The sequence below is a fragment of the Parasteatoda tepidariorum genome, chromosome 9 (assembly GCF_043381705.1).
Source record: "Parasteatoda tepidariorum isolate YZ-2023 chromosome 9, CAS_Ptep_4.0, whole genome shotgun sequence".
NCBI lineage: Eukaryota > Metazoa > Arthropoda > Arachnida > Araneae > Theridiidae > Parasteatoda > Parasteatoda tepidariorum.
In genome coordinates, this window is record NC_092212.1 from 84,902,716 (window position 1) to 84,927,558 (window position 24,843).

The 24,843-nt window shown below is 27.6% G+C and overlaps 2 protein-coding genes across 3 annotated transcripts; one reads left to right on the forward strand and one right to left on the reverse strand.

The window, feature by feature from the left end:
• Positions 1-1,039: 1,039 nt before the first annotated feature.
• LOC122270634 (Iron-sulfur cluster assembly enzyme) lies at positions 1,040-18,222 on the reverse strand. 2 transcript variants are annotated; one of them, XM_071185665.1, is made up of 5 exons: positions 18,083-18,222; positions 15,754-15,867; positions 11,896-12,006; positions 6,673-6,751; positions 1,040-1,217 (listed from the first exon to the last, which is right to left on the reverse strand). In XM_071185665.1, exons 1-5 carry the CDS (start codon positions 18,179-18,181, stop codon positions 1,147-1,149), a joined length of 474 nt encoding a protein of 157 aa, XP_071041766.1. In that variant the 5' UTR covers positions 18,182-18,222; the 3' UTR covers positions 1,040-1,146. The 2 variants fall into 2 exon arrangements, with proteins under 2 accessions (XP_071041766.1, XP_042904778.1); XM_043048844.2 differs by lacking the exon at positions 6,673-6,751 and adding an exon at positions 8,508-8,586.
• A 64-nt stretch (positions 18,223-18,286) lies between these two features.
• On the forward strand, positions 18,287-19,647 carry LOC107448528 (eukaryotic translation initiation factor 3 subunit i). The gene has a single exon (XM_016063769.3). The coding sequence runs from the start codon at positions 18,591-18,593 to the stop codon at positions 19,551-19,553; it is 963 nt and encodes a 320-aa protein (XP_015919255.1). The 5' UTR covers positions 18,287-18,590; the 3' UTR covers positions 19,554-19,647.
• The last annotated feature ends 5,196 nt before the right edge of the window (positions 19,648-24,843 follow it).

The window sequence follows — 24,843 nt, forward strand, 5'->3', positions numbered from 1 at the left end:
ACCGGTCAAAGTCGACATTCTCTTGGTTTCGGTAGCATATATAGAGGAGTAAGGAATGATTACCTTTAATATAACTTATAGTGTACAAGGAAACCTATTTAGGCCATTTCTATTTACGCTATAATTTTGTTTTCTATTTGTACAATACTAACATTTTTAAGAAATCTTGTTTCTTAACTTTCTTGGACCAATTTTTCTTTGAAAACAAATAAAACAGAATAAAAAGCGCACTAAAATCTTTAGAAAACCAAATTAGTAACAAGTGAGAAAACTGCCTAGTTTAACACAATGGAGGAAAGAGACGAAGCCTCCTTAGAATTTGGAATGAATTTTAATTCGAAAATGACAATATCAAGTTAAGTTGATAGCATTTTATTTTATTTTATAACTGTCATTGAAGAGCCGACCCAATATTTTTGGGTTTATGACTACTAATGTTCAACTCTGTAGCCTAGTAATTTTGAAGCCAATCAAAAAGACAAAGGAACTCCTGGATCAAGTATTAGGAGAAATTTGCCTTTGTGGAGGACTTTTGATGGAACTAAAGTGCATTTGCATCACATGGAGAGGAACCCTCTAACTGCAAGGGACTTCTAATTCATGATCCGTCTACCACTGAGAATATTCTACATGAGAACTGTGGTTGGTGCAAGTCATTGCTGGGATTTGAACAGGGTTCACCTAATTGGAAGGCAAACGCTCTCTCCCTTGAGCTATCACGGCTCAGTTGATAACATTAGTCATCACAGGAGGGTTTTTTTATAAGTTTATCTTATCACAGTATAACTGAAAAAAAGGAAGCCAAGCATACCTTCTTATAATGACAGAGAGAACATGATTCAGAAATTTTCCCTTTAAATAAAAAACAGCAAGGTTAAGTCCAGTTCAATAGCTTCAATTGAAATTAAAAAAGTTAATTAAGAAATTTAATACTAGTAATAACTCAAAAATTCTGTACTCATCAAAACTAAAAAAAGTAGACTTAAGAGTTAAAAGAGGATCTATTTGGAAGCACTGAGAAACAAGTGAAATGATTAAGTTAAAGCACATATATATATTTATTCAACATGTAATGAACTATATTACAATATTTCCTACAAATATACAAGACGCAGTATCAATAATTGAAGAAAAAAAAGAGGAACTTTAGGTGTCTTTAGCATCTTGCTTTATCTTGTAATCTTTCAATGCAGCCTTTATTGCATCTTCAGCAAGCACTAAAATAATTAAAATTTTCAAAACTGATAAGTGAAAATGGCTTCATATACATTATACAGAACAAGGGTAGAAATGAAGAAAATATAGTCATTAGCCCGAAGGAACAATAAGTTAAAAATATTACTGGTTCACATACATTTTAAATTAAAGTTCCGTTCCAGTTCATTTAAAGTTAAATTACATTTCCTGGTCTGTAGGACCATGAATGATTATTTCATGGTGGCCAAATTTTAGTGGTCCGGGGCCAATGGATCATTGTTAATTTTGAGCTTTGTAGGGTGCTCTATAATGACCTATCGTATAAGGAAATATTACATTCATATTTAAATTGAGTTTTTCTTTATTTTTTTTAATTTATAAACCATGATCACTTACTATTTAATTCTCCAAGAGCAATGACAAGATTAAAACAATTTATTTGGTTAGCAAAGAGAGGAATGCATGCAGCTCTTAAATGAGCTGCTTTTAAGTATCATCTTTTAATATACATATTGTTAGATAAGTGTTATTTCTTTTTCGTCTTTATGGATGGTTAACAGTATAAAGCTGAATGTTAGATGGTGCTAATGAGGTAAAAAAAAAAAAAAAAGATGGCTTGATGGCTTCCTGAAAATTAATTTTTAGACCAAAATTTAAAGAGTAAATGTTATTATTGCAAAATTTTTTAAGAGTTTATTAAAATATTACAGAGTTATTCCTTTAGACAGTACTGCATTGTTGACTTTTTAAACATTTAGAATGATATTAAGTAGAAAACAAAATAACAACATAAAGATGTAATTCAATGTTGAAACAAATAAATAGCCAAAATGAGCAATAACACTCTAAAGATAGTAACTTGTTTAATTTATTTATTCGTTTATAATGTTTTATGCCCAATTTAAGCACAGAAAACTTTAATGAATGTGATGTTGGGTGAAAACTTATATCCTAATCTTTATATAATTTTTTTTTTATTTTCTATATTTTTTTTAAATAAAATAGAGAACTTGTTCACACTTTGCCTTTTAAACACAACATTGGCAGATGGATATGCCATCAGTTTTCAAAGATTAGTATATTTACACTCAGTAAACCATCCACAGACTTTAACATAAACTTTAACATTGGAGTTTTAAAATTACTTTTGTGCTTTTTTATATAAATATTTATATGTGATCCCTGATCTGGGTCAGGATTTTAAACTGGAAAAAAAAATATTCCGTCTAGAACACTAAAAAATTGAAAGAAAAAAAGATCAAATGGAAGATGTTAAAAATGTTCAATATGATTGTTTAGCAATAAACCCTGTGGCAGAATTTGTTCGAGCTATCTGCAAGAATTCTCTCTAGTACTAATACCTTTCTAAGAGACATTTTTAGTAATAGCAAATATATATGTTACTAATTTAAAGTAGCAGAANAAAAAAAAAAAAAAAAAAAAAAAAAAAAAAAAAAAAAAAAAAAAAAAAAAAAAAAGCTTTCACGTATAGAACAGAACAGTATACATTTTTAAAAAAAAATTATAAATGTAAGAATTTTTTTTTAAAAATCAAAATATAAAAGAATAAATATTCTAATATTATTGACAATATTCTCCTACTTTAAAAAATATTGGTAAAGTTAACCTTTTCTAAATTTTTGTTATTTGGAATTACTTTTTATAATATCACTCTGAAATTTTAGCTAAAGCCAATCATTGCGAATTTTTTTTGTTCTCAAAAGAAAGTTGGGAATAAAAAAAAAAACAAAAAAACCAAACGTTTTTTTCCACCTCTGATATGCGAGAAAGGCATTTTTTGAATATAATTCTGAAGAAAGGGGGAAAAATATGACAAGAAATTCTGCAGATAAGAAATCTCAAACCTCTTTGCTCCCCAAATAAAAAAACTTTTTGCAAGAATTTTTTAATGCTCGGTGACAACGTTGCCAAGTCGCCACGGGGGCAATATGTTTTATGAAAATGTTTTAGTATAAAAGGTTTTTCACATCTTGTATTTTACTAAAATCTTTGTTGATTGTGTACTTAGGTACCCAATTTTCTAAATCATTGCTACTGGCAGACATTATCTTAGTAAATTTTACATAAAAGCAAAAAGCTATTAAGTTATTTTCCATTTCATATTATAAACTGGCTTCCCTGGCAACAGGAATCCTCTAACATTGTAGCGGGAAATGCAGAATACCAGAGCATTTGCAGATTATTATTCATCATTATCACAATACCTGAAGATTTTTTTTCGTTGTAGATTTAAAAAAAAAAAAACATGCCTGAAATCTAATTAGAAGACAAACAATAAAAATCAAAAACTTACTCAATTACAATTTGTCCTTAACAAAGTTTGTTTAACAATACCCAGATATATAAGAAAATGAAGACTTGAAATTTAGAAATAATTGATTTTAATTATGTAATTTTTTTTAAAAAATAAAATAAATGCCAAGAAAAATTTAAAATATAATTTCTTAATTATTTATATACTGCATAGGATCGTATTAATTTATTTTAAATCTTCAGCAACACATTTTCGTGTATAATTATTATCTATATATATTCTAATTATGCTGTATACATGTTAGATTAAGCTTAGTTCTTACAATAATTGTCTTCGTCTGATAGTGTCAGACATATTTGAATTTTTGAAGATGGTGCTATTAGTACTAGTTCCAATAAATTAAGCTTTTTTTGAATAGTTTGTCTAATGAAAGAACTCCCTCCACACGAAGTCTAAGGTCATTTGTTGGTATGAAAACAGGAAATTGGGCATTTCAACGAGGGGAGCTTTTTTCTCCCCTGATTCCGTATCTCTCGCTGACCCGAGTCAAAGCCTATCTTAAATAATAACCCAACATCCCTATTTGAAATATTTAAACTTCGTAACCATAGTAACTGCCACCACTCCAGACAAATGGCAAGGGAAATTCTTAGCATAGACAAACTATGCTCCTAATTATTATTAAATAAATAAATAACAAAACAAACTAATTCTTGAAATATATTTAAGAACACACTACAAAATCTAACAGTAAAAAAAAATGAGCTAAAAAGTTATGCGTAATTTCATGAGGGGAAAAACTAGTTTATTTACTGCAATATTAGTTGAATGTCAACAAATTAATTCAAAGAAATTATTGAATAAATCAAAGATTTCACAAGATGCATATCGGCGGCGTAGTTAACTTCACTTTTGAAACAAAAAATTATTAATCATATTTTAAATTTAGCAGTAAGTAACCAATTAAAATGGAAAAAAAAGAAGAAAAAGAAATGGATTTTTACTTAAAAAAAAAATTATAATGATACTCAAAAATGATTTTTTTTCAGGATGACAATTAAGGTAACAAGTTATAACTGTTGTTCCTAAAATTGCTATAGTTGCTGTTTTAGGTTAGATTTTCATTAAAATTTACCCAGAATGAATGAATGAATGAATGATTTACCCATTTCGAGATAATTTAAAGTTTAAATTTTAAACACTGTTTGATAAGCTGGTTATCAAATTTACTCAAGCAGAGCACATTTTATTTTTTTATAAATTTTCTTAAGAATTGGGAAGAATACAAATTTTAGTTTTTAATGCATGAAAACGATGCCTTTTAAGCTTTAAAAACTAATAGTTAAGTAGGTACTACAGAAAAATTATTATTAAATAATATTATTCTCAAAATTAATAACTATTTTATTGATTCTTTTTATTTATTTATTTTTTAAAAAGTAAAAAAAAAAAAAAATCTAAATTACTTAATCATAAGCATGAGATTTATTTCAAAATAATTATATTATTTTTATAACATATTTATCTCAGAATTTTGTCGATGTAGAACAACATAAGAAAATTTTCTTAAAAAGATACTAGCCTTATTCCTAAAAGACTTAGTTGAATTAAGCATACAATTAATGTCTTGTTTACCAATGCATTAAACAGAAATAATCTTTCATCTTTGAAACAATAACAACAACAGACTATACTTAACAACAACAGACTATACATAACATCAAGGTTTTTTCAGAATTAATAAAAATTAAAGGATATAAATGAATTTTTACAATTAAAGAATTTATTTAGTTAGGTGTCTAAAGTCACTTTTTTTTTGTTTCATGTCACAATACAGACAAGACTGAGACAATTTTGTATAATAATACTAGGTCCAAAAAAATAAATAAATTAAAAAGCATGCTTGTTTTTTCAATCCATAATACAACAGCATCTGTGATACAATATCAAATGAGTATTCTATAAAATTCTATAAAATTGTACCAATATTTTCCCCCGTATTTGCTATTAAATATATCTTATATATATTGAGCTTTTAAGTTTCTGTTACTTTTTGAGCACATAAAACCTTTATAAAATAAATAACATAACTACACACAATATTTGAATATGTACGAAGCATAAAATTATGCTTTAACATTATCGCCAACACAAACAGGAAAAAATCCAGTAGATTTTACAAGATAACACAAATTTTAATTGCTGGAAAAAAATATATTAAATATTTCACACATAGCGAATTTTAGGGATTTTTATAGTCATCAAAATAGAAAAACTGCAATATTTTCCAGTTATGATTTCACATTAAATTATTTTAAAATGTTATTCATTATGTTTATTCATAATTTTGAATAGTAATAGGTATTTAATCCATCAAAGATAGTTAATTGAATTTTATAAATGTGACTTGCTTTATTATGTATTAGTGACACTGATTTAAATGTTCAAGAAAGCAATAATCTGCACAAAAATTCTATTTCAATATGAATTTTTTACAGAAACTTTTAAAATTTTAGGGAATTTTCTAAAATTTACAAAAACCTGGAGAATTTGTATTCAACCAGTAGACCAGGAGAAACTTGCAAAATCCAGTAGTCTACTGGAAAATCTAGTTGAGCTGGCAGCCATGCTTTAAATTTACTGTTAAGTTTGACATACAATATGATAATAGCATATAATATGATTAAGAAATATATTATCTACAGTTTTTTTCCCATCTGATAACTATATTTGAAAATAATCCTAGTAAAGGTTTACCATTATATAACTCCAACAATTATTAGTATGGCATCATTTCAAAAAAAAAAAAAACTTTTAAATTTCTTCTACTTTCACAAATTCTTTTTAAAGAGTGTTAATGTTGATTATTTATCGAAATTCACAATTCATTAGGATTGGTAGTAATATTGTTTTTCCTAGTTCATCAATCTAAGAAAGGAAAATGAAAAAATGTCTATTTGAAAAATCAAACAATATGTTATGTAATTTTTCTGCTTTATTCGATATTGTTTGATGAAAAAGCACTCAAACACTATCTTTGATGTGAAAATAATGTTTAAAAATTAGAAATAGTCTCTCTGCCAAAAATATATTGGAAATATGTAATAGAACCTATATAACATAAGTATAAAAATTAGAACAAAGGTACTTATATTAAAGCAGGTAAAAAATAAACAAATAAGTAAGAATAATGAACTTACTGGAGCAGTGAAGTTTCACAGGAGGTAAGCATAATTCTTTAGCAATATCTGAATTTTTGATCCCGAGAGCATCATTTACCTATATTTTAATAGATAAATAAATATAAATTATTTTACATCATAAATAATAAATCTTGTGCAATACATTTTCCTACCTTAATTCAATCAATTTTTAATCACCATACACAATATTTAATAATTAAAAAGTACACTAGTTTTATTTTATTCTAAAATCTACAACATCTGATGTATCAATTTACCCTACATTAAATTATTTAGATTATTTTTAATATTGTTTTATTTAAACAAATTTACTTCAATATGTGTAAAATCTATCAGAATTATACTTGCAATAGATTTTAAAAATCTAACATTATGATATCAAGGAAATTACAAAGATAATTACAAACTTTATACAAAATAAGATAAAATTGCATAAATTTTTCTGGAAGTTATTGATTGCTCTGTGACAATTATTTAATTATGAGCTTTAAGTTTAACAAGAGTTTAAGTGAAAACAGATTTAAATTAGTTTACGTGATAACAGCTTGTAAGAGCAGAGTGGGCAAGGTTTAGGACAGAATGGATTAATGCACGGTTTAAACCGTCCTGTCCAAAACCCTTTTGTTCAAATGCTCCAAGATCTTTTTGTTCAAATTATGTCAAAATTTTAAAACAATATTGTGAAAAATAAAAGGATAATTTTTAAACAAGGAACAAAATGAAGACAAGTTTATGTTTTTTGAAATATNCATAAAATTATGCTTTAACATTATCGCCAACACAAACAGGAAAAAATCCAGTAGATTTTACAAGATAACACAAATTTTAATTGCTGGAAAAAAATATATTAAATATTTCACACATAGCGAATTTTAGGGATTTTTATAGTCATCAAAATAGAAAAACTGCAATATTTTCCAGTTATGATTTCACATTAAATTATTTTAAAATGTTATTCATTATGTTTATTCATAATTTTGAATAGTAATAGGTATTTAATCCATCAAAGATAGTTAATTGAATTTTATAAATGTGACTTGCTTTATTATGTATTAGTGACACTGATTTAAATGTTCAAGAAAGCAATAATCTGCACAAAAATTCTATTTCAATATGAATTTTTTACAGAAACTTTTAAAATTTTAGGGAATTTTCTAAAATTTACAAAAACCTGGAGAATTTGTATTCAACCAGTAGACCAGGAGAAACTTGCAAAATCCAGTAGTCTACTGGAAAATCTAGTTGAGCTGGCAGCCATGCTTTAAATTTACTGTTAAGTTTGACATACAATATGATAATAGCATATAATATGATTAAGAAATATATTATCTACAGTTTTTTTCCCATCTGATAACTATATTTGAAAATAATCCTAGTAAAGGTTTACCATTATATAACTCCAACAATTATTAGTATGGCATCATTTAAAAAAAAAAAAAAACTTTTAAATTTCTTCTACTTTCACAAATTCTTTTTAAAGAGTGTTAATGTTGATTATTTATCGAAATTCACAATTCATTAGGATTGGTAGTAATATTGTTTTTCCTAGTTCATCAATCTAAGAAAGGAAAATGAAAAAATGTCTATTTGAAAAATCAAACAATATGTTATGTAATTTTTCTGCTTTATTCGATATTGTTTGATGAAAAAGCACTCAAACACTATCTTTGATGTGAAAATAATGTTTAAAAATTAGAAATAGTCTCTCTGCCAAAAATATATTGGAAATATGTAATAGAACCTATATAACATAAGTATAAAAATTAGAACAAAGGTACTTATATTAAAGCAAGTAAAAAAAATAAACTAATAAATAATAATAATGAACTTACTGGAGCAGTGAAGTTTCACAGGAGGTAAGCATAATTCCTTAGCAATATCTGAATTTTTGATCCCGAGAGCATCATTTACCTATATTTTAATCGATAAATAAATATAAATTATTTTACATCATAAATAATAAATCTTCTTATAAAAACACAAAATTACTTAATATTAAAATAAAATATAATATAAAAAAATATATAATTGTGTGTTTGCAGAGCAGCATTTCTTCGGGGGACTAATATATAATTTATTATGTTATATTTTATTTTAATATTAAGTAATTTTGTGTTTTTATAATTTAATAAATACAAATTTGGTTATAGCTGCATCATGCGCTTTTCCAATTTGAGTTTATGAAGTTAATGTTCAATGTTATTTTACCGTTCATTTTTCAATATTTATTAGAAATTTGTGTTTGGATAATAAATCTTGTGCAATACATTTTTCTACCTTAATTCAATCAATTTTTAATCACCATATACAATATTTAATAATTAAAAAGTACTCTAGTTTTATTTCATTCTAAAATCTACAACATCTGATGTATCAATTTACCCTATATTAAATTATTTAGATTATTTTTAATATTGTTTTATTTAAACAAATTTATTTCAATATGTGTAGAATCTATCTGAAATATACATGTAATAGATTTCAAAAACCTAACATTATAATATCAGGGAAATTACAGCAAAGATAATTACAAACTTTATACAAAATAAGATAAAATTGCATAAATTTTTCTAGAAGTTGTTGATTATTACGCGACAATTATTAATTAATATAAATGTCATGCGCTTTAAGTTTAACAAGAGTTTAAGTAAAAACAGATTTAAATTAGTTTACCTGATAACAGCTTGTTAAGAGCAGAGTGGGCAAGGTTTAGGACAGAATGGATTAATACACGGTTTAAAACGTCCTGTCCAAAATCCTTTTGTTCAAATTCTCCAAGATCTTTTTGTTCAAATTATGTCAAAATTTTAAAAAAATATTGTGAAAAATAAAAGGTTAATTTTTGAAAAAGGAACAAAATGAAGATATTGAAAAAGTTTATTATTATCTTTACTATTGCATAATTTATCCTTATGCAAAAACATATTTAAAGGATAAGGTATTCACCTCTGTTATCAGTGCAGCTTCAATAGTTATTAATCTTTTTCTATTATATTATTTTACTTTAATAATTTAAAGTAAAAAAGTAAAAGTAAACTAAAGTAAAAGATCAAATATTTATTAATACATGTAATTATTATGTGAACAATGGTTACACACATATAGAATTTTTACCTTTAAAAAATGTTCAAGATTTTGGACACTTTAAGAGATTTTAAAACAGTTTGAGTCAGTTTAAGACAGTAAAACCCTTGTGCCATGTCCAAAACCCCAACCCTGGTTAAGAGGCTTCTCTTCTCTCAACCGAATTCAACTGTAGAAAGGGTAATGACAGAGGATGAAAATTTCAAATATGCTTTTAATCTTCTTTATTTAATTTGCACAAATAAACTCATTATGGATATTTACTCTTTTTAATGCTATATTACGATACATGTAAAATGCAAGGCTGTTAACCAAAATGGAATTTGAGATAAAAAGCATGTGCAAGGTTACCACTCAAATCTGGAAGAAAAAAAACTATTTTTTCCCTGTACATATTATACACAAATTAAGCGGAAACACAACAATTATTGTGTTCTTTTGTGAGCTATATTGGGCAAAACTATATTTATCATTTTTAATTGCTGGAAAAACTCAAAGAAAGAAAAAGGAACAGCCTACCATAGGTACTAAAATAATGCTATAGTAAATGAAATAATTTAGTATAGCTGAAATATCATCCTTAAACATCCCATAGATTACGCCTTAAGTGGTCACCCTTTTTTAAAGACTAAAATAAGAAACAAAATTTTCTGTATTCTTCCTGTTTCACAAAGAAACAAAAAATTCCCTGCATTTTAGGTGATTTTTAAATTCCCCATATTTTCTAGGTTTTCCCTGTGGAGTAGCAACCACTGATGTGTTATTTAGACTTCTCTATTAATTTCTTCTGATAGAAGTAAACAATCAGCAGTTTTTGAAAGGACGTTAAATCGAATACAGTTGTCTGTTTTTAGATTTTTGATAAGTATCTTTGCTTTTAAGCAACTAAAAGAATTTTTAAGCATCAAATAAAAAAAAGCACAAAATAAAACCATTCCTATAATGGAATAATACAATAGGTTTTAAGTCAAAATTGTATAGTTTGTATGGATAATAATCACTGCCTTCAAGTGCTTATGCTAATTAACAGAAATAATATATGCCCCGCGGTAGAACCACGGTGACATTGTCGTAGAATGCTATTGAGTTCTTGCAAAAAGAACAATTTCACTTTTCTTTTCGACAATTATTTACACATAATATTTGAATTGTGCATTTAAATAATCACTTTTTGGCACGCTCAATTTACGCCTATAGTATTGTAAATGGGCGTAATGTTTTGATTATATTTTCTGCAGTTATTGATTTTCACATGGCTTTTAAACATCACGATATATTTCACACAATATGGAAAATTCGAACCTTGCATTTGAGTATTTACTTTTTAAGGCTATAATTCTTTCGAATTTTTGGCTGTTATTGCTATTGATTTCTCCATAGTTTTTAAATCCGATATTTTTTATTACAACAACCGATTAAATTGAAACAAAACAGGCGTTTGAGGAGTCTGATTTGCGTGATTTCATCGGCGATCTTTTTTTGGCTATTACTACTACAGATTTCAAGATTTTCAAAAAACGCACAAATAATTTGTGCATCCCCCCAACAAAATGAGAGAATATCATCCATAATATCAAAATTAAAAATTATTACATGTTTAATTAAAAAAAAATTTATACAGTTTTTTTTTTGTAAACACAGCCTATTTGTCATTTTAAATTAGTAACATATATATTTGTTATAATTAAAATTATTTTGCAGAAAGATATTTGTGCTAGACAGTTTAGTTGCAGATAGCTCGAAAAACTTCTGCTACAGAGGATATATGTAAATCTTAAAACTGATTGAATGCAAAGCAAATATTTCAAAAAAGTGGTACAAATGAATAAACAGTAATTTGTAATACTTTTTTTGTTTTTAAAAACATAATTCAGAATTTTTTTTATTTATTAATATATTTTAACATAATATATTATTATTTTTTAAAAAAAATATGAAATCAAAAATATGAATGGATAACACTTTGTCACTCCAGCAACTTTTATTTTTATTTTCAAAATAGATTAAAATGATTTTGAATCTAAGAAAGCTCAAGTGATATATAAGAAAAAATAAACAAAAGAAATATTTATTAAAGAAAGTATACCGACAACGGAACCATTTAGGAAAAATGTTGTACATAAGTCATAAACTTACATTTTTTCCTTTCACCCATTCAGTAGCAAGGGAGCTTGATGCAATAGCAGCACCACAACCAAAGGTCTTGAATTTGGCATCAACAATCTTTCCATTTTCGTCAACTTTTATCTAAAAACAATACAAAATAAAAAACTCTCAATATCAATTTGAAACATCTTATTTATGACAATATTTTACCAAATTTAAAAATAATAATAATTTTCCAATTAAACTGAAGAAAAAAAATTCTCAAAATTCATTAAAATTTGTAATTTTTTTAAAAGAAAAAACCCAATTTGCAAGGGTTTTAGGTAGCTATTGCTTAATTGAAATTGATTAGTTTTAATCATTTAAATTTTTAACCAACTTGAGTAAAAAAAAAAAAAAATTGCAGAAAAAATTTAAGACTTGAACACAGATGGAAAAAATTAAAAACTTATTTAAAAATGTAATAAAGTAGCCAGTGCTTTCTTGTACTGCTCTCTAGAATAAAAAATTCAAATTCAAAGAATCTAGATATTTTTGCTTAAAACTATTAAAATATTCTAGTGGTTTCAGACATAATAAAATACAACAATTAACCTTTCAATATTAGTACCACTTTTCAAATTTTTAAAGGTGCATACAATGATAAAAAATTGTTTAAAATAAACAAAAAAATTAATGACAAAAAAAGCATAAAATTGATGGAAAAAATATGGGATTTCAACCAAAAATCACTGGAGTACACCATTCCCCAAGTTAAAATTTTTGATGGTACATGTTGGTTTCAGTGCGTTCATGATGGTCTAACAACAATTGATGGTCACCATCATCCAAAATTTTCCATTATACACTCATGGCTTTTGATATGCAACAAACTTCCATCACCCTATTATGAAAGATGCTACTTAAATTTGACGATGGTAAACCATCGAAAAGATTGATTCTCAGGGACCAAGAATCCATGATGATCCCTGATGGTTTAATGGAATTTCTCGTTGGTTCACAGGAATATATCATCAAAACAATATATGTGTATATATATATACACACACATATATATATATTTATGTTGGACCATCATAATTCAATCCGAAACCGTACATTAGGACGAGGGTGGTTGATGATCGTTCCAACATTTGATTTCTAAGAAAATATGAGGGAATTTCTGATGGTTCAACATAAACAAGCCATTAAAACAAGTTGCTATTCTTATGTTGGACCATCATAAATCGTTCCGAGTTCCTACATTGGGGTGATGGTTACATTCGTTGGCTACTGTAAAAAAATATAATGGTTCAATATATAATTAGTGATGGTTATCATCAACATTATGTTGGTGTATTAAGGGAAAACCATCAAAAATTTTGAATTCAGTACCCTCTTGACATTTATTCAACGCAAGTAGTATTTGAAGGCATTTATGAGGTTGAAGTATCAGCTCAAAGATGCATCAAGATAAGAGTGAGAAGCTTCAAATCTAATGGGGGGGGGGGGGGATATATGCACTGGAAACTTTAAGTCTTGCTTCTATGCAGTGACCTTGATTATTGAAAACTGAATTTATTCAACATGATAAATGGGAACAAAACCTTGATTACCAGTCTATATGTTGACCTCTGAAATAAGTGTAATTTGTGGAGGGGCATTATTGAATGCTATTTGAAACCCTTTACAAGTTGACTAGAACAAAACCTTAATCACAGATTTACGTTCAGTTCAACAAAATATACTGCATCCCAAGTAAAACCTAATTTTAATAGAAATGAACACCAACTTTCAAATGTAATAATATCAAATATTTTTCTCAGCATTAGCTTTGTTTTTAAAATATAATAAAAATACATTTTATTGAGCATTTTTATTTCTAAAACAATATTCAAACATGCTTATTAATGAAATATATACTAATTTTAGACTATTCCCACTTTGAGGTTAAGTGAGCACATCAAAACATGTTCTTTTGAATGCAATACTATAAGAAAACAATATAGATAAGCTTCATATTTAATCTATATGAATTCAACATATAAAAAATGCATTAAAATTTTCAGTAAAATAAACTTAATAGTTAAGACTTTAAAAAAAAGCTTGATTTTATAGGTTTGTAACAGGGTTGGCAGGTTTTTGACATGTGACAGTTTTTGACAGTTTAAACCATGGTTTAAACCGTCACGTCAAAAACCTCACTGTCAAAAATGTCGAAAATGTCAAAAACCTATATTCATATGTGAAATTTAATTAATNTCATTATTATTTCAACATTTGATTTCTAAGAAGCTAGGAGGGAATTTCTGATGGTTGAACATAAACAAGCCATCAAAACAAGTTGCTATTCTTATGTTGGACCATCATAAATCAGTCTGAGTTCCTACATTGGGGTGATGGTTATCCTCAACATTATGTTGGTCCATTAATGGAAAACCATCAAAAATTTTGAATTTAGTACCCTCTTGACATTTATTCAACGCAAGTAGTATTTGAAGGCATTTATGAGCTTTAAGTATCAGCTCAAAGATGTATCAAGATAAGAGTGAGAAGCTTCAAATCTAATGAAGGGGGGGGGGAGAATATATGCACTGGAAACTTTAAGTCTTGCTTCTATGCAGTGACCTTGATTATTGAAAACTGAATTTATTCAACATGATAAATGGGAACAAAACCTTGATTACCAGTCTATATGTTGACCTCTGAAATAAGTGTAATTTGTGGAGGGGCATTATTGAATGCTATTTGAAACCCTTTACAAGTTGACTAGAACAAAACCTTAATCACAGATTTACGTTCAGTTCAACAAAATATACTGCATCCCAAGTAAAACCTAATTTTAATAGAAATGAACACCAACTTTCAAATGTAATAATATCAAATATTTTTCTCAGCATTAGCTTTGTTTTTTAAAATATAATAAAAATAAATTTTATTGAACATTTTTATTTCTAAAACAATATTCAAACATGCTTATTAATGAAATATATAATTTTAGACTATCCCCACTTCGAGGTTAAGTGGGCACATCAAAACATGTTCTTTTGAATGCAATACTATAAGAAAACAATATAACAACATAGATAAGCTTCATATTTAATCTATATGAATTCAACATATAAAAAATGCATCAAAATTTTCAGTAAAATAAATTTAATAGTTTAGTTTTAGAGCCTTCTTTAAAAAAAAAAGGTCGATTTTATAGGTTTGTAAGTTTAATAGATTTGTCGTGATTGGTTAATGTTCAGGAGACTAATCATTAGAATTTATATTATTTTGATTTATTAATATAAAAAATATTAAAGTATAAAGGCGAATATAAATCAGCACAGAGCATCGTACAACAGAGACAGTTTCGATTGTTCTGGCGAATGAAAAGTGAGAGTTCAAATTCTTGATCATAACTGTTACGGTTACGATTAAGTTGAGTTGCCCCAGATTTTAAAATGTTAAGTTTTCTACTTGCATACATGCTTCTTTTGTATTGATAATTTAAAAAATTATTTATAATAAACTGACATGCATTACTAACAAAATATCCATATTGGTGTTCTTAAGCTTATCCATTTGATATTAAATTTATATAAAAAATTGTAATTATTCTTGTAGATAACATTTAAGATATAGAATTTGCTAACTAGAATTTCAAAATCTCATAAAAAAGAATTCATTACTTTTATATATGTATTGATAGGTGCATAATAGGAAATATATGAATATTATGATATATGTAAGAATAACACAATATAAAAAATGACAAACAAAATACAATGTCTCATCCCCTTTAAAAGATGATTACCTGTTTAGGTTGACCACTGGGACAATGCACCGCAAGTGGTCAACTTATGCAGGTTTCCCTGTATTAGAAATCTATACTAAAAGTTTGAGAGAAGTCTAAAATATTACCTGCAACTTCATAACATCACCACAGGCAGGAGCACCAACTAAACCTGTCCCAACTTGTTTATCGTCTTTGTCCAAGGATCCAACATTTCTGGGATTTTCATAATGATCAACAACCTACATTAAAATCTTATTCAGAATACATGGAAAAATAAAATTTCATAGCGCACACAGAGAAATTTTAAAAAAGGGATATTTCCAAATCATGATCTGTTTAGCCAGCTATAATTGCCAAAGTGCCAAAAGGATTTTGAATTTGCAAATAAATTTTTTAAAGACATGAAGTGCTTGGCACAGGGGTAGCTATAAGATATACCTTTTGAGTTGGTCCCCTTCCGCGATGTTTTATTCTGCAACAGATTATAAGATAGAAATCCTCACCTTAAAATTTTTTATTTCACTCGAAAAATAAGAATATGTGTTATAAACATAGTTGCTAACATGGATAAGAAAATATCCAGTAGATTTCACAAAATAATATAAATTTCATGATAATTGCTGCATAATGTACTAAATATTTCAAACATAGGAAGCTTTCATAGTCATCAAAATAGAAAAACTGTAATATTTTTCCAGTTATAATTGACATTAAACATACTTGAAATGTTATGTATTACATATACTCATAATTTTGAATTAAAGGCATTTAATTCATCAAAAACACTTAAAAGATTTTTTAAAAATAAATTTTAAAAGAGAGTTCTTAATAAAAATAAACTAAACATTTCATAACAATAAAAGTATTGAACTGATTTCTATAAATGAGGTTTGCTTCATTATGCATTAGTAATAATTTAAATATTCAAGCAAGCAATTATCTGTAAAAAAATTCTATTTTAATAGGGATTTTTTTAGGAAATTTACTTAATTTTAGGGAATTTTCTAAACCAGGAGAATTTTAATTAAACCAATAGATCAAGTGAAACTGGAAAAATACAGTAGAGTAGGCAGCTATGTACAAGGATACAGTATAACATAAGGTCAATCTAAAAAGGAATTATAAAGGACTAATCACAAATATCTATACTCAAAACACGATCCAAAGTTACTTAAATGTACCTTCATAATTCTAAACTTTAAAAACAATTCTTTCACAAAATCCAATATTTTTCTATAATGAAATCTTAAGTATTCCTATAAAATTTGGCTTGTGGAAAATACCAATTATCTTAACGATTATTAAACGTCTAATCATTTACCTTGTATATAACTTATTATTTGAAAAGGATGTGTTAACTTCCCAGACAATCAAGCAGTAAAATTTTGTGTGACGTATGCTATGCTGCAGAATTTCTGATGAAGTCAAACTTAATGGTTGAGGCGTATATCAGCGAAATTACATTAATTGTGTAGTCAATTTTTTATAGCTGTGCGGTGTAATTATTGAAAATGCAAGAATTTAAAGGAAAGTGAGTAACTTCAATGTATTAATTATTTTATTCTTTTTTATGTCTGTTTGGTGCCATTAAATGGCTTTATGTTTATATATTGCAATATTTTTTTATAAAACTTATAATAGAGACACATCAAAACATGTTAGGCTAGTAAAATAATAGTCTGGTAATATTTTGACATGCCATCTACCTGTGTAATTTTTTTTTAATAGTTGATTTTAAGTTTTGCTCTCTTAGTGCCACTCTACACCAATATTTTCAAAAAGTTAAGTACCATTGCCCGCTATATATTTGGTCATCATATATTCGCCATTTTCATTTAATTTTCTTGGCGACAAACGTCAATGCGGAGTTGGCAATATTTTGCAAATATACTAGGATTTTACCAGGATAATCACCAAATCCTAGCCAATAAATTAAAAAATAAACATCACAGAAGAGGACCAACTTAAAGGATATAACTCGTAGCTGCCCCCTAGCAGGCCTCTACATGATTTTAAAATTCAAGCTTGAAATCAATTTGACACCTTGGGATTGTATTTGGCAAGCCAAATCATGATAGGAAAATATCCCCAATCAAATCATAATTGGTAGTGACCAACAGGTAAACCTCTGCATATTTTTTAAAGGGTATATTTCGATATCACGATCTGGTGCATCAACTGCAACCATCAAATTAGATTTTAAACTTGTAATTTAAAAAAAATCAGAAACATGAAGAGGTTTGAGGTTGGTCGAGATTTTTTAAAAAAAAAAATTATTGCAAGTTAAATATTTATTAGGCGCCATGACGAATGTAGTCGGAACTCATTGTTTCAGTTCATTCATAAAAAAAAGTTATTGATAGATGATTTAGATAATTTGCGGAAATTTCAAAATTCAGCATTACTGCGTACTAGTTCACTCTCACATTTTGAAATCATATAAGTTTAATTTACCTTGTGATGGTATGCTGCTTTAGATGCAGAATATAAAGCGGGAGAATGATTTCTCGTAATTGGACTTAAGCTTCTGGAAACCGAACGTAAGAGAGACATATCAAATTATTTTAATTCTAACCAATTTTCTCAGATTCTTTTCAGTTACAAAATCACAATAAACATGCCGGTTACGTAATGAGAAGTCAAAGTAGAGGTAGCTAGAGCCCTGAATTAGAGGTAACAATTTTTATTTTTCGGACTGAGCTCCATGAAAGGAAAAAATACCAATATGGATAAAAATCATATAATTTATTTAAAGAAAAATTTTGTGATTTATAAATATATAAAAATCAGTAAATTTAATAAGACTTGCACAAAAGTTGAAGTAATAAAAACGTAGATGCGGAAAGTCCCACAGCAAACGGTTAGTAACTATAACTGCGAACTGAATAAAAACACAGACGGAGACGACTGTTGATTAATTTGTCACGTTGGTAGTTTTGTTTCAAATCAAATTAAACTTACAATGAAGCCTCTTATGCTTCATGGCCACGAAAGAGCCATCACTCAAATCAAATACAGCAGAGAAGGTGATCTGTTGTTTTCTTGTTCCAAAGATCCAACACCGAATGTATGGTACTCTATCAACGGTGAGCGACTGGGTACTTTCGATGGCCATAACGGAGCAGTTTGGTGCATCGATGTCAACTGGGACTCAACCAAAGTTGTAACTGGTGCAGCTGATGCTAAATGTGGATTCTGGGATCTAGAAACTGGTGCTTGTTTGACGATGATTGACACCGACACATCGGTTCGTACTTGCGGTTTCTCCTACTCCGGAAAGTTGTTGATGTATTCCACAGACAAATCAATGGGTAAACAATGTGAAATTAAAGTCGTCGATAGTCTGGATCCTTCTCAACAGATCTTCTCAATTCCAGTTCCAGGACCCAAAGTTACCAGCGCTGTTTGGGGTCCCTTAGATGAATATTTACTGACAGGACTGGACAATGGCGCTTTAGTCAAATGGGACATCAAGTCCTTGCAGAAGTTGGCTTCAAAACACGAACACAGGGATGTTATTAATGACATTCAGTACTACAAAGATCAAACAATGTTCATCACTGCGTCTAAAGATCATACTGCTAAGCTGTTTGATACTAAGACTATGGATTTGATGAAAGTATACAAGACGGAACGTCCGGTCAATTCTGCTGCTATTTCACCGATTAGAGATCATGTTGTGTTGGGTGGTGGTCAAGAGGCCATGGATGTGACGACCACGTCCGCTAGAGTAGGCAAATTCGATGCCCGTTTCTTTCACTTAGTGTTTGAAGAAGAGTTTGCTAGGGTTAAAGATCATTTCGGTCCAATTAACAGTGTGGCCTTCCATCCGGACGGCAAGAGCTATAGTAGTGGTGGTGAAGATGGTTATGTCAGAGTTCACGTGTTTGATCCTCCTTATTTTGACTTTGATTTTGAATATTAAACTGGTACAAAATAGGATGTTACATTATAAATTTCTTTTATTTGTTGTACAAATAAATTCATTCTTAATTATAAAATAAAAGGTTAAAAATGCATTTTTTCTATAGAGTATTGTTTATTGTGCTTAGCTTACTGTGGTTTTTTCTAATGAAATCCCATTCATGGTATAGATCTATAACTATACCTACAATGAAGATGGATTTTTCCACCTGTTTGCTACATTTACAATTGCCAAGGTAGCAAAATAATTTATCTTTTAATCGGACACTTCACAAATTGTTTATCTATATAATTTTTTTGTTATCGGATAAACCCTATCCCAGGGAGGGGATAAGAAAGATGGTCTGAGATAAACTAAGTTTTCCTAACTGTATATTTCAAATGTATTCTAAGAAAATATTTCTACTTTTACAAGCATCGTGTGTGCATTTTTATTAATATTAAATCATATTTTATTTATAAATAAATAATTGATCAATTTATATTTATTTGTGAAATTAATTAATAGAATATTATGTAAATAAAAATTAATTTTTGGCAATTTTTTTAAAATAAAATATTATAAATTTAAGGATGGGTTAAGTTTACTTAATGCGTAACACATTAAAAGTGATACATTACTAAGTTGTGTTATTTTAAATTTGTCAATTGAAATTTTTAAAAATGTGAGTGATTTTATTTCTATTATGCATCCAAAATGAATATTCTGTGTTGAGCAGTATAAGCTAAATGCCAAATATTTGCATATTGCATTTCTAATTTAATAGCAGCAGCAATTGTTGAGCAGAATCTTGTATCTATTTACAGTTTAAAATCTTCTTAAAAAGGTTTCTTGCAATAACAGGACCCTATTTGCACAAATTCACAAAAGCAGGACCCTGGTTGAAAGAATGTGACTTAACGCTTTATTTTATATTCACAAATTATGAATAATTTTTTCACAATTATACAATAACAGGACCTTTCACAAAATGACTGGACAGACCCCTGCTGGAATTGTCAGGTTAAATGATATTCGAAAAAATGTAAATATACCAAAAAATACGGGAATTGTCAGGGAATTTGATAATTTATTAAATGTGAGATTTTCCTTCTTCATTTTGGCCATAATTTGCACTTGCGTTGCAAGAATAAATTAGGATTAAAAAAAATCTGATTTTTTTTTCCGGACCAACCATCATTAAGTGCATCCTCAAGCTTCTATTACTCGTAAGCATTTCTGGAGTGATGTCAGTTGGATATTCATCTTAAATAACTTGAAACTTGAGAGTATTGACATGTTAGATTTTTTTATCTACTTATGTTTATCAATTTTCGCCATCCATCATTTATTATGACAATATTTTATAATTTCGGATGATACATTAATTATTACAACCAAAACAGTTTTTTTCCCGTCTACTATGATTATTTATTTGGTAGTTTTAAAAGAAATATTTTTTAATTGAACTAGTTCTGATTCCTCAGAGTTGCAATATCATTGACAAGTTTTGCCTTAGGTGAATCACATCTGCTTTTAATATTTTTTCTGTTTGGTAAAAAAAACAAAACAAATAAAAGCAGATGATCATTTATTATTTCTAAGAGCAGACTATATTTTATGAAGCAGATTGAAGCTTTCTATTTTTACCAAGTGACACATTTCTGATTCTACTTCATTTTGAGTTTTTTCCCCTCCTGTCTCCTGTTCTCAATAAATTTAGTAGTTAATAAACTAGTTCTTCCTATTCATGCATTTTATAATAAAGAATTTTTTTTCAAAAAATTCAATTTATCTCAGAATATCCTGGGTTTTAAAGTTAGGCTCACACCTTTAACTTTCAATTATATCTGGTAATTTTTAAGTGTTGTTTTTATTTAATTTAATTAATGAGTTATTGTTTTTTATCATTTTCTTTTTTCCTTATAATTTGGTATTAAATATATTGCATTTTTTAATTGTTAGCTTTGCTTTACATTAGTTAATTTGGTGATTTTATTAAGTCATCAGTTATTAACAATAATAACTTCAATAATTTTTTAAAATTAATTTGGCATTTTACTATCATTTTTAGTTATCTATCTTATTTATGATTAATTTTTTTAAATGAAAAATCTTAACATTTTTGATTATCTTAACATTTTAATGAACAATCTTAATGTTTCTTAGTTGATTTAATTATGGTTTAATTTCTATTAAATACAGATTATTTATATATTATTTTTTTTAGGATAACTTAGTTCATGAAAAGCTGCTCTTTTATTTTGTTAATTAAGTTCTCCCTTTATTTTTGTTACCTTACACTTTTCATATTTCAGGATAATTTATTTATTTTATAGCTAAGGATTAAAAATATAATGCTTTTATCCTTCATTTATTTTTGATTTTCTATTGGTAAAAGGCATTATTCTTTATTTATCTATTCTATTTGATTTAATTTAATAAATAAGGATTAGTTTTAATTAAAAATGGATTGATAAGTTTCTTTTTATATGTTATAAATATACACTACCGGTCAAAAGTTTAGACTCACTCTTGAATTTTCAAAAATAGACAAATAACAATTAAAAATGACTTCTTTTAAACTGAAAATTACATTAAATTAACTTTATTTTGAGAAATGTAGGTACGCTTATATAGTAAAAACAATAATTTTATGCATAACTTATGAATTTTGTCCAATCTTTGATTCTTTGAAATATCCTCCTTTATCACAGCAGCACATATTTTTGGCATTCTTTCTATTAGTTTGTGTAATGTTCCAGCTGATATCTGGTTTCAGCAACTAAGTAAATATTCCCAAAGCTTGTTTCGATTGGTACATCTCATTTTTGTAACATTTCTATCAAGTTCATCCCACAATAGCTTAATAGGATTAATATCAGGGGATTGAGGGGGCAAATCCATATATTTCAGTACTTTTTTCTTTTCTTTTGATGTAATGTAGTTTCTACACAATTTCGATGAATGTTTTGGATTGTTATCTTACTGAAAAACAAATCCTTGTCCAACGATTCTCTGTCCACATGGAAAAGCGTAACGCTGCAATATTCTGTGATAATATTTTTTATCCATAATATCCTCTATTCTTACAAGATCTCCAACTTTATCACCGGCAAAACATCTCCAAATCATGACTGAACCTCCACCATGCTTCACAGATGGTAGTAAACATTGACTTGTCATACGTTCACCAACTAAACAACGAACTAGTACTGCCTTCGTTTGCTTCCAAGCAATTCAAATTTTGATTCGTCCTTAAACTTGACTAGTGTTTTGAAGACCAGGTAACATGTTTTTTTAGCCCATTGCAGTCGTTTTACTTTATTTTGTTTTTTCAAAAGAGGTTTTCTAGCAGCTACACAACCTTTTAGTTACGAAGTCGCCATTGTACAGTAGATACTGATACAATTTTCTGCAGAGTAGCATTCAATTCCTCACGGATTTCTGGTGCTGTTCGAGTCCGCTGCCGCTTACTTTGAATTACGGATAAACTTATCCTCAAGTTTGGAAGTTATTCTAGGTCTCCCTGATCGCTGGCGGCTCTTATTTTGACCAGTTTCTTTCTTCCTTTGCACAGTTCTGACAACAGTGATCTGAGAAACATTAGTTTTACAGGCAATTTGTTTACTTGAATAGCCTTCTGCATGAAGTGCAATAATAATTGCACGTGTTTCCACACTTATTTCTCGTTTTTGACCCATATTTCTGTAATAAATTGTATTAAAAAAATTTTTTTTCTTCTTCTTGTTTTTAATATATACCAGTTATTCTGGCTAATTAAGGCTATTATATCAATATTTAAAATTTGTCATGTACATGTACATAACTTATAATTAACCCCATAAAAGAAGATAAAAAGTAAATTGTTTATAAACTAAGAACTAATAAAAAACTCTTAACTAAATTACACTTGTTTTAGAATAGGTATTTAAGTGCACTTTCGTTCATTTCGTTATCAACTACAGAATAAATACAAAATGAAAAAATAAAGAATAGTTTTAAAAGAAAACAGAGTTTTGAGATGTTTGTTTATGATTATGTGCGATAAATTGTATGTTTAAATCAGAAACATTTAACTATTTTTGAAATAAATACAAGTGAGTCTAAACTTTTGACCGGTAGTGTATGTTCTAAGTTAAAAATGGTTTTTTAATAATTTTCTTTTTGAACTAGTATCATTCAAGTTTTTCAACCTTATTGGTGCTTATCTTTTCCATAAGAGATTTTTTTGGCAATGCTAAAATATTGGGTTTTAATTGTTTATTGCCTTTTCATTTTTGAAAGTGTTCATATGTTAAATAAATGCAGTTATTTCAGTTATATACAGATTATTTATATATTTTTATAATTTTTTTTTTACATCTTATTAGGAATTTGATTTTTTTTTTTAAATATAGCCCAGTAAATTTCTTTTGACCTATTATCCTTTTCAGTCCTGTTTATAGTTCGGACAATTTATTATTTTTAATCAGAGTTGGTACAGTCAAAATCACTTGATTGTTTTTAAATAAAAATAATTTATTATTGCTTTCTTTGAGTTCTGAATTTTCATTCTAATTAAATATAAAAATTAATAATATTTTTTTTTTGATTTTTTAAAACAAAAAATGTTACTTTTCTGCCAAATCACAATTTGTTACATCCCTAGTTCATGGCAAGAAGTTATGGATGTGACAGACACATCCATAATTATAATCAGAGGTGATTGCGCTCCGGAAAAATCCGGATTTCCGGTTTTTTTGCTAACTACGATCCAGAAGTTTCCTGAAATCCAAGGTCCAAAAGTTTCAAGAAATCATCTATCACATTTATGTATAAAAATTCTAGCATATTTTGTTTAAAAATAATAGAACTAGAATTTATTCTTAGCATCTCTTTCATTTGTAAATTTTTTTTTCTGGTAGTGTAATAAATGTGATTACACATAAAAGTGAACTTATAAGTAATTATTCATTCAAATTATACTACATATAATTTATTTAGAATTTCATGTTTGAAAATATCAACAATGATTTAAATTTATAAAGATATTTTGTACATATATTTTGAAATGCGTCATTAATGATTTCACTCAAGAAATTTTCCAGATTTTTGAGTTGGGCTCACAATCACCCCTGTATAATGATATGGATAATTAATTAAATTAAAGATTATGTATAGTAGCTTGCTCAGAGTTATGAATGTTACAGATGCGTCCATAACCTCTTTGAAATAATTAGTTGTGAACTTAAGGTGATATTTTCATATGGTTTCTGTCAACTGCAATGGTGTCACGGTCTGGTTCTTGTACATGGTATGAAGTATGTAT

Coding starts and splice junctions, on each gene's coding strand:
- LOC122270634 (XM_071185665.1), bottom strand. CDS start 18,181: ATGTCTCTCTTACGTTCGGTTTCCAGAAGCTTAAGTCCAATTACGAGA. Junction 12,007..15,753: donor GTGATGTTATGAAGTTGCAG/GTAATATTTTAG, acceptor TATTGTTTTTAG/ATAAAAGTTGACGAAAATGG. Junction 6,752..11,895: donor AATGGGTGAAAGGAAAAAAT/GTAAGTTTATGA, acceptor ATTAAAATATAG/GTAAATGATGCTCTCGGGAT.
- LOC107448528 (XM_016063769.3), top strand. CDS start 18,591: ATGAAGCCTCTTATGCTTCATGGCCACGAAAGAGCCATCACTCAAATC.